The sequence below is a fragment of the Rhodamnia argentea genome, chromosome 5 (assembly GCF_020921035.1).
Source record: "Rhodamnia argentea isolate NSW1041297 chromosome 5, ASM2092103v1, whole genome shotgun sequence".
Classification (NCBI taxonomy): Eukaryota; Viridiplantae; Streptophyta; class Magnoliopsida; order Myrtales; family Myrtaceae; genus Rhodamnia; species Rhodamnia argentea.
Window position 1 is genome coordinate 2,983,674 of NC_063154.1, and position 14,887 is coordinate 2,998,560.

General features: G+C 44.6%; 3 protein-coding genes across 4 annotated transcripts; all 3 read left to right on the forward strand.

Moving 5' to 3' along the window:
- The first annotated feature begins 3,609 nt into the window (after positions 1 to 3,609).
- LOC115743721 (probable E3 ubiquitin-protein ligase RHC2A) lies at positions 3,610 to 5,609 on the forward strand. Its single transcript, XM_030678643.2, has one exon. It carries the CDS (start codon positions 3,950 to 3,952, stop codon positions 5,072 to 5,074), a length of 1,125 nt encoding a protein of 374 aa, XP_030534503.1. The 5' UTR covers positions 3,610 to 3,949; the 3' UTR covers positions 5,075 to 5,609.
- Positions 5,610 to 8,939: 3,330 nt separating this feature from the next.
- LOC115743749 (aspartic proteinase PCS1-like) lies at positions 8,940 to 10,481 on the forward strand. The gene has a single exon (XM_048279442.1). It carries the CDS (start codon positions 9,019 to 9,021, stop codon positions 10,438 to 10,440), a length of 1,422 nt encoding a protein of 473 aa, XP_048135399.1. The 5' UTR covers positions 8,940 to 9,018; the 3' UTR covers positions 10,441 to 10,481.
- Positions 10,482 to 11,531: 1,050 nt separating this feature from the next.
- On the forward strand, positions 11,532 to 14,701 carry LOC115743725 (E3 ubiquitin-protein ligase SDIR1-like). Of its 2 annotated transcripts, none has more exons than XM_030678648.2 (9): positions 11,532 to 11,659; positions 12,127 to 12,294; positions 12,410 to 12,464; positions 12,568 to 12,620; positions 12,751 to 12,979; positions 13,125 to 13,239; positions 13,466 to 13,508; positions 13,874 to 14,002; positions 14,404 to 14,701. In XM_030678648.2, exons 2-9 carry the CDS (start codon positions 12,217 to 12,219, stop codon positions 14,524 to 14,526), a joined length of 825 nt encoding a protein of 274 aa, XP_030534508.1. In that variant the 5' UTR covers positions 11,532 to 11,659; positions 12,127 to 12,216; the 3' UTR covers positions 14,527 to 14,701. The 2 variants fall into 2 exon arrangements, with proteins under 2 accessions (XP_030534508.1, XP_030534507.1); XM_030678647.2 differs by having other exon boundaries at positions 11,535 to 11,659; positions 13,463 to 13,508.
- Positions 14,702 to 14,887: the final 186 nt, after the last annotated feature.

Genomic DNA, 14,887 nt, shown 5'->3' on the forward strand with positions numbered 1-14,887 from the left:
CTTTAACCACTCCTTAGAATAGGGTACATGGCCGGTGAGATAATGACGACTAGAGTAATTTTAAACTCCAATCTTATCATTTGATGGTTTCTTAATCAGAGGTTTCTTGTCTTAATTGACAATTAGAACAGAACGCCCGCCACAAACATCTTAACAAAAGGGTTTTGAGTATTTTTCCATTCTTAATTGTCACAAGTGATTAATTACAAGCTCTCATCCACAACTTCCCCTTCCGTGCGCCTATTGCTTTCTCCTAATTAGAAAAAAAAAATGTTTCCTCTCTCTGACTTTTACTAGCATCCCCACACCCTAATTCATTTACTAGTAGGGCCGTATACCTATTGACGGATTGTGACGAATTGATTCGGTCAATTTTAACTCCTTCTGAATCCCTTCAAATATGGAGGGAATTGTGTATTGCCTAACAATTTCCTTTTTCTTTACTCATACTCTTATTTTACATCTGTCATAAACTACACAAAGGATGTACGTGTCATAATACGTTATCTTCTTTTCTTACTCATCGCTGGCATCCGAATGACATCACGACTCAGTCCTTTGAAATCGGTTCTCTTCGCAATTATCTAAAACCCCTTCTTTTCCTTCCTAATCGGTCCATCCAAATCAAACCCGAGACAATAGTTTATGTCAATAGTAATTAGTAAATTATATTAGGGATAAGCATAATAGACCGATCGAATTAGGAACCGCTTGGAAGGGACCAAATGGGGAACTACCCGGATCGGACCAAATCGGTTGGTTGGGTCTAGTTCCCGGTTCCAAGGGGTGGACCAATCGGATCGGATCGAATTACATTAAAAAAAAAAAAAAACCTAAACCTAAGATGTTTAAGATGCTTAGTATGCCTTTCGGGTTTAGCGAATATACTGTGCAATTAACGAGAGGTAGTCCGATGAATACATCGTTCTGAAAAAAAATATAACGATTTATGGAAAAATTACCGGAAAAATTACCAAAAAAATCATAAACTTATTGCAATTGTGTCAATTCAATGCTAAACATTTTTTTTACCTATTCAGTTCTAAACCTTTTGTAATCGTGTCAATTCAGTACATTCGGCCAATTTTAGCTAACTGGTGCCGACATGGACACTGGTCATCCGGCGACATAATATTTTAGTATATTTTTTTGAATTTTTTTTCTTGGACCTCAGCGACCAGCCAAAAGTGACGGTCGGTGAGGGCAAGCCTCACCGTCTCTGGGCAATGCTGGACCTCACCAGCCCAAATCCTCAATGGGAACCCCCAACTCCAGCCTCAAATTAGGAAACCCTATCATCGACAATGTTGACATTCTCCTTGGGGAATAAATTGAGTTGCATAATCAACTTCTTGGCGTGGACAGAGGAGAAACTCGACTGCGCGAGGTGGAGGTCACCCACGTTCGTCATGGAGGTGGACGGAGACGCGAGCAGGAGGGCGAGAAACAGAGAAACGAGCTTCAGTTGCTCCATTTCCTTCACCGAGCCGCGATCGGTCCCGCGGATGGGATTTCAGATTTGGGCTAGTGAGGCTTAGCCTCACCTAGCACCAGCAAGGCCGAGCCTGCCAGCCAGCTAGAGAAGGAAGAAGAAGAGGGAAGAAAAAAGAAAGAAAGAAAAAGAAAAAAAAAAGAAAGAGAAAAAAAAAAATTAAAACATCATGTCGCCGGACGGTTAGTGCCGGTTGGTGTCTACGTAAGTGCCGATTGGACAAAATTGGCTGGATTGACTAAAATGACACAATTGTAAAATATTTAGGATTGAATCGGTAAAAAAAAATTAGGACTGAATTGGCACGATTGTAATAAACTTAAAATTTATTTTTGTGATTTTCTCCAAATTATAAAAAAAAAATGCCATCAATCCGATTATTGGACCGCTTGAGAGTTGGACCGGATCGGTAGGTTGGATCCGATCTTAGGACCTTTTGGTTCGATTCTTGATCCTTGAAATTGGGAACCGGTCCTCTTGATTTGGTTTCGGGGTGAGATCAGATCGGATCAAAAATCGATCACCCCTAATTGATGTAGAATATAGAAGGATAAATTGTGAATAAACCAATAGAGCGGAAGGCTTTGAAATGGTAGAACTTCCTAAAAATGGGGAGACCACTGGGACTCACTGACAATTAAACTACCCAAAAACCCAGCTCCATTAGGTAAAGTTAGGCTTTCTGACCCCCCATAAAAAAGAGGGTAAAGTTAGGCAGGCCCAATTGGAATCGAGATCTGCGTCCACGTGGCAAGAGTAATTTTTGTCTTGTAATCTGGTTTTATATATATAGACACACACACCAAGAAAACGTTATGCAAACGGCGTTAGCCGCCCATGATTGATGTCCACAAAGCATCGACCATAACGCGGCCCTTACTTAAAGGAGGAACAAGGAAGTGGTGACGGGTCAGACAACCTCGTGGGCCCCACACAATCACTTCGCAATCCACCCATGATTCGGACTCCCACGCGCTGTCCGAATCCCATTTGTTTTGTGGGGCGGGCGGGGCCGTCCACCCACCAAGTAGGCGCGCGCCTGGGGCCCCCACCCCTTCCCCGTAAAATTCCAGCCGGAATTAAGCTGGAATTTAGATATATCCACGTCATTCATCTTTATTTTTTTTTGTCAAATTCATGTCATTTATCTAAAAAGCAAGGTATTTTCTTTCTTTCTCTCTTAATAATAACTCTCCTCTATATTCTAATTTTGACCTTATTTAATCGTATTCCACCAACAATTTCAAAGAAAAAGTAATTCAATATCACCATCATATTTTATCCCGCCCGCTACAAGAATATAATTCTAATCTCACCTTTTCGCGTCGAATCTCATCCCCATTTATTTTGTTTACGTATCTTTAAAAAAAAAAATCATTTTCTAATATTTGTTCTTGCAATTTTCTTAGCAAGATATGTAGTGGAAAATTAAACTTTCATTAACCGAAGTGATTTGGTACAAGCAATTTACATTTAGTATCTCGATGGCTTGAATTCTCAAAGGAATTGCAAATGAGATACTCGTATAGCTGCGACGTAAATGCTCGGACTTTTTGGAGTTAGTTCGGTTTGAAGGATTTGATATTGCAATATAAAGCACGCAATGCGCCTTTATTACTTGTTAAGCAAAAATATAAACAACTTCTTCATGAAGTGCTCTCTCGATCTCACGACCTACTTTGGTTTTTTCTATTGATCTCACGCTTTTTGCCAATATGCTTATAGATACATCCCCAAAATTTTACTTGGGATAAAATTAAAAAGACGCCGACAGCGATAACATATATGAAATTTATACAAAATTTCGAAAGTAGCATTTGGAGAGTGGCCTTCTTATTTTTCCTTTTTATTGGATTACCTAAGAAGGTCCTGTAAATTCAATTCGAGCCTCCGCTGCACGCCGACGCGCCAAAATGAACATTGCGCCGCGCGCGTGCATTCGCTCCCGTCTGACCGGGTCGTCACTTGCAATTATCCAAAGGAAAAAAATTAAATACTTTAAACGACCTCCCGATCTAATTAGTGGGATTAAGCGACGTCGTTTTATCTCCCCAAAGTGGAGCCACGTGTCCTATCGCTAAAAGCTTAGATTACACGCTAACAGATGATAAACGCGGTTTCGCCGTTTCTCTCGTCTTCCACCCACGATCTCTCCTCTCTCCTCAATTTCCTCCCCCACAAGAAAGAGAGGGGAAAAGGGAAAAAAGATTTGATCTTGACTCTCCTCGGATGATCATCCCAATTGAACCTCTCTTCATGGAATCCATCTTCTTCTTTGGTGTCGGTTCCGCGAATTAGGGTTTCTTTTTGGCTGATTGCGGAGGAAATCAACTCAGATTCGCTGGTGCTTGAGCCAAAGTCTTGATTTTTAGGGTTGTTGGGGTTGGGTTTTTGCTCCTTGGATCTGCAGGAGGGGAGGTGGGTTCGGGATTCGATCACCGGATTTCGGGTCATTAGATGTCTTCAGCGACGTCGTCGTACTGGTGCTATAGGTGCAGCCGTTTCATTAGGGTTTGGAGCCAAGATTCGATCACTTGCCCCAATTGCGACGGCGGATTCGTCGAGGAGATCGAGAACGCGCCGCTGCCGATCCCCAGCGATGCTCGCCGCAGGAGATTCCCCACCGCCGCGATGTACATGATCGGGTCGAGGTCGAACCAGGATCAAAATCCCGGCCTGGGCCTGCGCAGGAGCCGCAGGAACGGGGGTGACCGGTCTCCGTTCAATCCAGTCATCGTGCTGCGCCGGCCGTCCGATGGCGGCAATGATGGTGGCGAGAGGAGCAGCTATGAATTGTACTACGATGATGGTGGAGGGTCCGGGTTGAGGCCCTTGCCTGCGAGCATATCTGAGTTTTTGCTCGGATCCGGCTTTGATAGGCTGCTTGACCAGCTCTCGCAGATCGAAATCAATGGTATTGGGAGGTTTGAGCATCCGCCAGCATCAAAAGCGGCAATTGAGTCTATGCCCACAATTGAAATCGGTGAGGACCACGTGTCAACTGAATTGCACTGTGCTGTTTGTAAGGAATTGTTTGAATTAGGGTCTGAGGCTAGAGAAATGCCCTGCAAGCACTTATATCATACTGATTGCATATTGCCTTGGCTGTCAATGCGCAATTCGTGCCCTGTGTGCCGCCACGAGCTGCCGGCAGATACCCCAGAATCCCAGGAGTCGAATAGTGGTGAAAATGTTAGGTCGGAGGATGAGGAGACAGTAGGTTTGACCATATGGAGGTTACCTGGTGGGGGATTCGCGGTGGGACGGTTCTCTGGTGGAAGAAGAGGTGGCGAGAGGGAATTGCCGGTTGTTTACACGGAAATGGATGGTGGGTTTAATAATGGAGGAGTGCCTAGGAGAATTTCTTGGGCTGCAAGAGGGAGTAGAGGTAGAGAGAGTGGTGGGATCAGGAGGATTTTGAGGAATCTGTTTGCTTGTTTTGGTGGACGGTCGGGATCGTCAGTTGCTTCAAGTTCTGAGTCCAGTTTGGATTCAACTGTGAGAGCTAGGTCGATTTCGACCTCTAATATGCCCTCTTTGAGGAGGCAGAGGGCTTTAGCTAATGCTGCAAGCAGGAGATAGGGCATATTCTTTGGGCTAAGGTTCCAGTGCAGAAGGGACTGAATATTAGTCAGGGAAGGATCAGTGTAAATAGAAAGGTGATGTGATGTTCTCTCAATACTTGTTCTGCTGGGTTGACAAGTTGATCACTGGATTGATGAAGAGTGAAAAGCAACGTGATGTTCTGTCGATGCTTGTTCTTGCGGGACTTTGAGTTATCTTCTGCAAGGAAGGATTTAGTGGGGGAACTGCCTGGTTCTTAATGGATGAAGCAGTAGCCAAAATTTTATGAGGATCACTGTGAATTGCAAGAAAGGATCTTGTTTTGTGGAGAAGAAGCAGGTCCACAATCTCATGTACCCCACTGACTGTTCCAAGTCGACGTGCTGGTTTAGCAGGATTTATGGCAATCTCTTTTGTGTATTTCCCTTTTCTCTATCTGTTTAGATAGGACGCATTTTGTTGTATTCGTCAGTGTTATTTTTTTTTCCCAAAGCAATATGATAACGCTTATGCAGCTGAAGAATGAGTAAGTTGAATGCTTCTCTCTGCTAAATTATCTTTCCCCCTGGACGAGTGATGAATTTCTTGACAGAATTATCAACCTTTGCCGATCCAATCCAATCGACATTAAACTTGTCTCTAACTTTTGTTGATAGGTGAGAATTGAGATCCATTTAGCAACTTGGATTTACAATGATGGTAGAGAAACTAATGCTTCTGGTATGAGCAGATCACCTAACTAGTCATTACAATGTTTTCCCAAGTTCTGTTACACCAGCACTTGTAGTTGTAGGTACTGAGCAGAGGGATGCCTAAAGGGGCAGTGAACAGTGTGATTTTTTTTTTGGGGGGTCTGGTGGGTGCCATGGCGTTTGTGACCTGAATGCGGTGATATCCTTTTATATTTTTGATAAGTCATCTGTTGAACCGTAGTTCATGAAGATCTGTCGATTATTTCTGTGTCTGTCGTCGTCGGATTTGGGAAACGTTTTGTGAACGAGACGTACATTATTACTTGTTTTTGTTCTGACCACTGATCAGGGTAAATAGAAATTATGCTTTGTTTCCATTTGCTGTTCAAATCCTCACCACCATACCACCCGACTAGTTGGTGTGGCAGCTACTTCGCTGCCCCTCCTACATTACTACTCGAAACGGATGCTACCACCGCCTTTTTGCCTGGTTGGTCTTTGTGTATAATGACCCTGTCGCGGAAATCGGAAATTGAGGGCTGCTGTTGTTGTTGGTAGCCACCATCACTCGCAGATCTCCTCCTCTGAAGGCCATACTGAATATAGGGCACAAATTTGAATGCCTGCGGCTTTGAGACATGGTTCGTTGCAGACCTGCTGATTGAGCAATTTGTTACCCCAACTTGGTTCGCTACATGCCCTGTGAATCTCCTCCATACCCGATTCCTCCAATCACTTTTCTGGTTGTCTGGTCATTCGTACGGACGCTACCGATAATTCCATTTAGTTAAGTTTGTATGCAAGCGATGTCCATAACTTAATAACTCATGAACCATGAGTTCTCGAATCAGCTGTGGGGGGAGAGAGAGAGAGAGAGTTCCCATTTTTCTTCAGGGTGACAGGGGCTTACGAGCCCAGTGTGGTGTGGTGTGGTGTGGTGTGTTCATGAGGACTGTTTGCGGGGCTTCCCTTTATAAGGTTAGTGCCTTTGTCAGAAACGAACTTTCAGAGGAGAGCCATGCTATTGCCCCAACCGTCCTGCTCCTCTCATTTACTTGTGCTCTGTTTCCTAGTTTGACTCTAAACTGGCAGATGTTATGACTATGCTCTCGCTTGAGAATGACACTGATGATCTTGTCATTTGGCTTGGGAAAACATTTGAAGGACGACTTTATGTATTTTGGACCCACGATTGCTCAATCACCCCCACCTAATTCCTCCTCGTTTGGCCACAGCTGTTTTGTTGAATTTTCCTGAAACAGCTGGAACTCTTGCCCTGTCCTGTATTCCTAAGCCAAGAATCACTTAAAAGCTGCTCTCGACCATCTCATCAATAGCGAGATTAGACCCGAATCGGGTATCACGTTCGCGATAGGTAAAAGTACATCAATTATCATCGAACGAAGCCCCACATATCCCGCCTCTAGTGAGTCGATGAATCGATGCGGCGATGTCTTAAGGTTCGGGTAATGCGCGCCCATAAAAGTTAGTAAAGAAAATAAGGAGCTAGAGAGAGAGGGGTTGCGTTTGACCTGCCTTCATAACCACTAAACCAAAAGCTTAAGACAGATTTAATTGGCGGGGTTGCGTTGTGGGGGGGTCCGGAAGTGATGCTACTTACATTGCAGTGCTTTGAATCGAGTTTCCATCACGCCCAGCATTTTCTCCTCTTGAGGGCGAAAGCACACCAAATTTTTTGTTTGCTACTTATGATTTTCTTCATTTCCTACTTTAAATTGGACTTCGTAATATCCTTCCAATCACTCGACCGCCCATCTTTCCTTGTATTTTTTTTTTTTGTGGGAAAAACCGGTCCTCAACTTTGCGTCTCACGTGCCATCTTCATATTTCAAAACCTACTTTTTGCATCTTCACGACCTAAAAGGACCTATTTGCACTTATGCGCACACGAAATCTACGCTCGAACAGCGAAATCAAACGTTCATGATGGAGTAGGTTAAGAAAGAGAATAGTAACCCGGTAAATCATATGCGCGTGGGAGATGATATAGTCTTAAATACAATGCGAAAAAGCGAATGTGGTAATCTATATCTTTTAAAATGGATGAGAGGGTATTTGATATGTGGGGTAAAGTTTAGAATGGTATTAGTATTCCAAAGTTTTTAATCATTCAGGTTAATTTGGCACGTCAAATATTTTCAACCCCGGCGGTTTCATTCCCATTGACCTCGGAGACACCGAGACCAGCTGTTCTTTTTACCGTCGAAACCCTCGCATCGTACAAGCACTGAATTCAAGCAACTTTCCAAAAAAAAAAAAAACTTGGCAATTATTAATATCTTACACATTAGGGAAAAAAAATAAACATATCATATAATATAATGTAGCCTATACTCGGTAGTGCTGGACACCATATCTCACGTCAATCAAGGTCAATAAAGAATTTGAGAGGTCCCTTTGATTTTCGAAGTTTGGTTGCTTCCCACGGCTCGGATTCTCCATTGGCCTAAACTTGATAACATCAGTTAGGTTTATGTATGCCCTCAATCATATACATATATATAATACGAAGTGATGTTTATCAAATGTCCGAATTCATAAATAAAAGATAATATTTTTCACTTGGTTTCGGAGCTGGGGATTAGGTGGTGGTCGAGTGGTGTGTCCGGGTTCTCGTGAAGATTGTACATTCGAGAGGACACATTTTGTTTGGATGTCACATGTCATAGTGTTGCATTTACGAAAAAGATTTTTTGGGAACTTTTATCTGGTGTGCATGTATTATTAATTTTTTTTTTGTCCAACATGTATTATTAATTTATGGTCGCAAAAAGCGGCAAAGTGAGTTCCACAAAATAAGTTGTACTTGTGCCTAAATTATGCTCACTAATTTTACGCTTTTTTTTTTGTCCGGTCTTATTCTATTCTATTTTACAAGTCACCGTTTGTGCTATGTGCGCGCGCTTTCTTCTCACACATCTCCACCTAACTCCCTCCAAAGGTGAGGATTCAAACCCTCCATCTCTCCCTTCTTCCTAAGTAAAAAGAGTGGCCACCGAGGCGAATTTCCAGTTACCCTAATCTTAAGTTGTCCATGGAGTCATTTACGTACTTCCAAACTAAACACGCAAGAAGGCGGTCAATTTTTTGGTTTATTTATAGAAAACTAGTTTAGCATGGAACATGGGGAGCTACTATGGTCCTCGACACCAATAGATGAAAAGGTGGTCCGAACTCAGTTCCCTCGAGAGCAATCGCACGTTAAAGGAAGTCGGTAATTGTCCAGACGACACGAACAAGTACGTCCCCATGCCCACCAAAACCAGACCTCACTCCCTCCCTCCATTGAAGAACCTCCCCGAAAACCTTCTTCAAATCCTGTCCATGGCCGTTCTCGGCAGCCGCCACCACCGTCTTCGCCTCACCTTCCTCTTCTTCGCCGCCGTCTTCAACTGCAACGGCGCTCTCTCTCCCTCACCTCCCACACCCAACCGTCAACTCCTCTTCCTGCTCCCGCTCAAGACCCAGAACATACCAAGCCTCTCCTCCTCCCTCCCGAGAGCAAGAGCCTCCGCCGAGGGCAGGCTCCCCTTCCGACACAACATCACCCTCACCGTCTCCGTCTCCGTCGGGTTCCCGCCGCAGCCCGCCACCATGGTCCTCGACACCGGCAGCGAGCTCTCCTGGCTCCGCTGCAGCTCCCCGAAGGTGCAGCAGCCCGTCTTCCACCCGCTCGCCTCCAAGTCCTACTCCCCCGTCCCCTGCTCTTCCCCGACCTGCGCGGCCCAGACGCGAGACCTGCCCGTGCCAGCTTCCTGCGACCCGAGCAAGCTTTGCCATGTCATCGTCTCCTACGCCGACGCCTCCTCCGCGGAGGGTACCCTCGCTTCGGACGCCCTCCTGATCGGCCCGTCGGCCCGGCCCGGTTTCCTTTTCGGGTGCATGGATTCGGGCCAGAGCAGCAGCCCGGACGAGGACGCCAGGACCACCGGGCTGATGGGCATGAACCGCGGGTCCCTGTCCCTCGTGACCCAGATGGGCCTCGGCAAGTTCTCCTACTGCATCTCGGGCCTCGACTCCTCCGGCGTCCTGCTGTTCGGGGACGCGGGCTTCGATTGGGTCGGGCCCCTGAACTACACCCCGTTGGTCCAGATCTCAACCCCGTTACCCTATTTCGACCGGGTGGCGTACACGATCCAAATGGACGGCATCAAGGTCTCGGGCAAAGTCCTGCCCCTCCCGAAGTCCGTGTTCGAGCCCGACCACACCGGGGCGGGCCAGACCATGGTCGACTCGGGCACCCAGTTCACTTTCCTCCTCGGGCCGGTGTACGCTGCATTAAAGAACGAGTTCTCGAGACAGACTCGGGGCTCGGCGAGAGTCCTAAACGACCCGAACTTCGTGTTCCAAGGAGCCATGGACCTGTGCTACCTGGTCCCTTCGGCTCGGCCTGAGTTGCCCGAACTGCCCGAGGTGAGGCTGGTTTTTCGGGGGGCCGAGATGAGCGTGCCGGGCCGGAGGCTACTGTATCGGGTGCCCGGAGAGTGGAGGGGGAGTGATTGGGTGTATTGCTTCACGTTCGGGAACTCCGATCTGCTGGGGGTGGAGGCGTTTGTGATTGGTCATCACCATCAGCAGGACATGTGGATGGAGTTTGATTTGGAGAGGTCACGGGTCGGGTTCGCTGAGGTTAGGTGCGATCTTGCTAGTCAACGGCTTGGCTTAGGTTAGGGGGCGTGTGATGTAGGTAGGTCAACCTAGAGTGGGACCAATTAGTCCAAATTGAAATTGTTTCTTGATAGGAAGTGTCCATAATCTATTTATGATCGATTGATCATTTGAATCGACATCATTTTAATCATTAATCACAAGAGTATCAATATAAGGCTCAACCAATCAAGATGGATGGTATACATTTTTCTATAGGTTACCTAATATTCTTTCGAAATGTGGCCCAAAGATCGCGCAATGCAAGAGGAACATGACGCTATTCAGGCAGAGAACTTTGACCGTCATCACAATTTGTGTAGAGTTTTGATCATATGGAAAGCCGTTATAACGGGCATCGAGAGTGATTGTTTTGTACATCCAATAAGGTTTATGCAAGTTTAGTTTCTGGAGTGATCAGACAAGAATCAAAATTAGATCTGGAGATCGGCATGCTCAGTCTAAATCAAATTTTTGGGTGGGGGATGAAATAATTGTCGTTTGCCTGGCCGGCTCTTTAAGTGCTCCTCTCCAACATGAAAACTGTGGACGAACGAGAGCCACACGAACGTCCGTTTTCAGTTTTTCTCCGCTCCCGCTGTCTTTCTGTACACGGTTAAGACTCGACTTGATTCCGTCCCGACATTAAGCACCGTCTCCTTTGGCAGTGTCGCCCACCATTCGTGCCTGGGATTGCGATGACACGAAGAAGAAAAGCCAAAACTAGTTTCTGATTCTTCCTCCGAATGATCGGGCCGGGCCGGGCCGGTCCAAGCCAATGACCGGGCTTAAGACGGCACTTGATTTAGTGCACTAGCTTTTCTCTACGTTGCCTCCAATCTATCCTTACAACAAGTGAAAAACAATTTACGGTAGATGTGAAACCAAAATTTCGGGTTGCCTCGTGTGAGAAGGCGGCAATTGCCGAAACCACGTCGTTTGAAGGCCAATGTGGGATGGGATGGGGAGCATTAACGCTTAACGGGTTTAACTGTTGGTCCTACCAGACGTACGAGGAACGCGTCGGCTTGTCCTTTGAGAGGGAGACGCCGAGAGCGAGCCCCAGAAACGTGACTCGTCCGACTCGACTCAGATCTCTCCCCCGCTCTCTCTCTCCCTCTCTCAACTCGGACTCTCTCTCGATTCCTTGAAATAGTCGGAGCCTTTTCGAAGAAAGAGTTCGACCGCGATATCAAATTGATGTGTTTTTCTTGTTGTTGACTGGTTGTATGAGCATGATCCCGTGAGTTTTTTTCGTTTCGATTAATGATGCCCTCTCTCTTTTTTCCCCTGTTGTTTCTGTTGATCATTCTTTTCAACCCAAGTGTTATCGTGGAAGGATGAAGATGCAACTTTGGGGATAGGGTTCTGAATTTTGGTGAATGCGGATTAATTCGGAAAAACTGGGGAAATGTGCTGTGGTGAACTTTGGGCTTAGGGTTCTTCTTAATTTAATCTTTCAGTAACCTTAACATGTTTGGTTTCATCAATTTGGCAATTTTATGGCGTTAGTCTTCGTGCAGTAAAGGTGCTTGCTTCGGCTAATGTGTTTATTTTTGGAGTTTCACAGTTGCTTTTAATTTAAGCTTAGGGTTTCTTCTCTCATTTAACAAGTCTGATGATTATCGATTTCACCTGAAAATGCTTTCCTTTGCTTGGTTGTCCTTCCAATATGACTGCCAAGTTCACAATGTACCTTGATATTTGCAGATAATTGACGGGACGGTTGGTCATACTTAATTTTACACATTCGACCATCACTATAGCTGTGACTGTTGTTCTTTGGAAACTTGTACGGAGATGAGTTTTGTGTTTCGAGGTAGTAGACCAGATATAGAAACTGGATTTTCAGAATTTATTCCCGAGCGCCGTGCTGTGGTATGTTTCTCGTACTTAAACAATAGCTAGCATACTGCTTACCAACTTTGATGCTACATTCGATTTCATCCTGTCCTAGTTGTCTGTATCACTTAAAGTTTTCTGTTTGTACCAGCGTTTTCATGCAGCGCGACCGGTTAAGTCTAACTCACTAGCATTTCTTGTCACGGGTATGTTTGTTGTTTCAAGAAATAATGTTCTGATTCAGGTTTATTACCTATGTCAATTGTCAGTATTACGTATTTGATTCATCTGTGGTTTTGATTGCATCAGTTCTCCTGCTGTTCATGATGCTCAACTCCAACCAGATGTCACCGAATTTTTTGGTGCTGTCCTAGACTTTCAAACTGAAAAACTGGTTTTTTTCAGACGCCTCTCTTATACATTAGCAGTTTGTGACTGATTAATAAGGTCCTCTCTCCTCCCCGCCTTCCAACCTTTGGAAAATTTGTGCAGCTCTGGCTCGTCCTTGGTGTCTTCTTGATGGCAACAACCCTTAGGATGTATGCGACTTGTCAACAACTTCAAGCTCAGGCCCAGGTCCACGCTGCAGCTGCCAATAGCCTACTTGGTCATACTGAATTGCGGTTGCACATGCCACCATCCATAGCACTTGCAACAAGAGGACGTTTGCAAGGCCTTAGGCTTCAGCTTGCTCTTCTGGACCGGGAGTTTGATGAATTAGGTTTAGTGACACACTTTGACTTTGATTTTTTGGAGATCGCCTTCTGTGATTATCATGTATTTCAAGATTTTTCATCTTTTTCATGGTAAATGTTTTATTGACATTTGTGAGAGGTTGTTAACAGATCAGTCATATTTGTTTGCAGACTATGAAACTTTGAGAGTACTGGATACTGATAATGTTCCATCAGTTCCATCAATGAGTGAAGAAGAGATCAATGCTCTTCCCGTCCACAAATACAAGGTTACTGGTCTTCCATGGTAAGACTGCACAGGCATAAGAGATTTATCAAATCTTTTAGTTTTTTGGGCTTTTGTGTTTGTGGGGTTACTCCTCTCTGTTTCTTAGCTTTTGCAGTGATTTATTGTAGTTTAAGATGGCCTAATTAATGCTAGTTCCACAATGTCTTTATCACATAATTTCATGGGCGGTAGTATCTATAGGTTTTATCCATGTTCTAAATAATCGATTTGTTTCTTACAGTAGTGGCTCCTCTGCGGAACATGGCTTGTCTTCATTATCCATTGAGGTATTGACTGCACCATCTTGTATTGTGCAGTATAAAATCTAGAATATCACGTGGATGTCTGCTCTTTTTCCCCCCAGACATGCGTCAGCTGTCTTTTTTCTTGTGATTTGTTATTTTGCTGTGAGAAACATTAGGATGGTTAAGTTATTTTCTGAGCACAGTGTACAATAGTAATCTTAAGGCTCACATCTTTATCTTAATGCACCGTTTGAGGTTTGAGCTGTCCAGGTTGCTGAGACATTGATGACTTTGTTCTTGCTGAATGTTCACGGCAGGCCTAGCTTTCTGCATCCAATTTTTTCTAATGGGTCGTGTCTTTGATGAGTGGTGTCAGTTGAGCATGATGTCTATTTGCACGTTTTCAGGAGAAAAAGCAAGATGTAAGTGCTGCAGCTGGGAGCATGAAGAGTTCAGATGACGAGCTGATGTGCACTGTATGCTTGGAGCAAGTTTCAGCAGGAGAGCTCATCCGAAGCTTGCCGTGCATGCATCAGGTAAATTTCACAGTGAATTTTTCCTTTCACTTTATTTGCCAGAATTTCGAGTTTCGTCCATCGAGTAACTAGTCTGCCAAATATACTTGGTTTGTTGGAATAAGTCAGACCGACAAACTATGATGTTCCATTAACCATATGTGGCTATTTTGTTGCGAAGTCTTTATAATAATTCCTTTTGTGGATTGCATACGAGGCGTTCTTGTTGGGCAGCAACAAATTATATTTGTTGGATTGGATTATCGTGAAAATTGGACAGGAATAATGTCTTAAACGATAAATAGGGTTTCATACAGAAGGTATCAAGGGGGTAACACCCAACTCATATCCACCTTATCAAGCTATTAGTTATGTACTTTTTGAGAAAACTGAAGAATTTGATGGATGATGTTATTTCGCAGTTCCATGCAACTTGCATTGATCCATGGTTGAGACAGCAGGGAACGTGTCCTGTTTGTAAATTCAGAGTTGCATCTGGATGGCGTGAAAATGGGCAAGGAATCGACACTACATTCATGGTCTGATTGGCGGCAGAGCCAACCATAAACTGCTGAGTACCAAGTGTAATGTAGATGTCCCAATACTTGTCGATCGAAGCTTGTGCTGTCGATGATTTATCATAGGCATTGTGAAGAAGCAGGATTGAGTACTGTCATTTATGCTTTAAATGGCATCAGGGAGTCTTACAGTTGCTTATAACGAAAGATGAGAAATTTTAAGAAAGTCGTTATATGCTTTGTGCTGACGCCTGAGAGTTGAGGTACCATTAGGCATTTACCACCAATTCATCCAATCTGGAACACCACCAAGAGTTCTAAACGCTCTGCAATGTCATTTGCAATTTCTCTGTATACAGACTTTGGGACATACGCGAAATACGAAAGC

Coding starts and splice junctions, on each gene's coding strand:
- LOC115743721 (XM_030678643.2), top strand. CDS start 3,950: ATGTCTTCAGCGACGTCGTCGTACTGGTGCTATAGGTGCAGCCGTTTC.
- LOC115743749 (XM_048279442.1), top strand. CDS start 9,019: ATGCCCACCAAAACCAGACCTCACTCCCTCCCTCCATTGAAGAACCTC.
- LOC115743725 (XM_030678647.2), top strand. CDS start 12,217: ATGAGTTTTGTGTTTCGAGGTAGTAGACCAGATATAGAAACTGGATTT. Junction 12,295..12,409: donor TTCCCGAGCGCCGTGCTGTG/GTATGTTTCTCG, acceptor TGTTTGTACCAG/CGTTTTCATGCAGCGCGACC. Junction 12,621..12,750: donor AGATGTCACCGAATTTTTTG/GTGCTGTCCTAG, acceptor AAATTTGTGCAG/CTCTGGCTCGTCCTTGGTGT.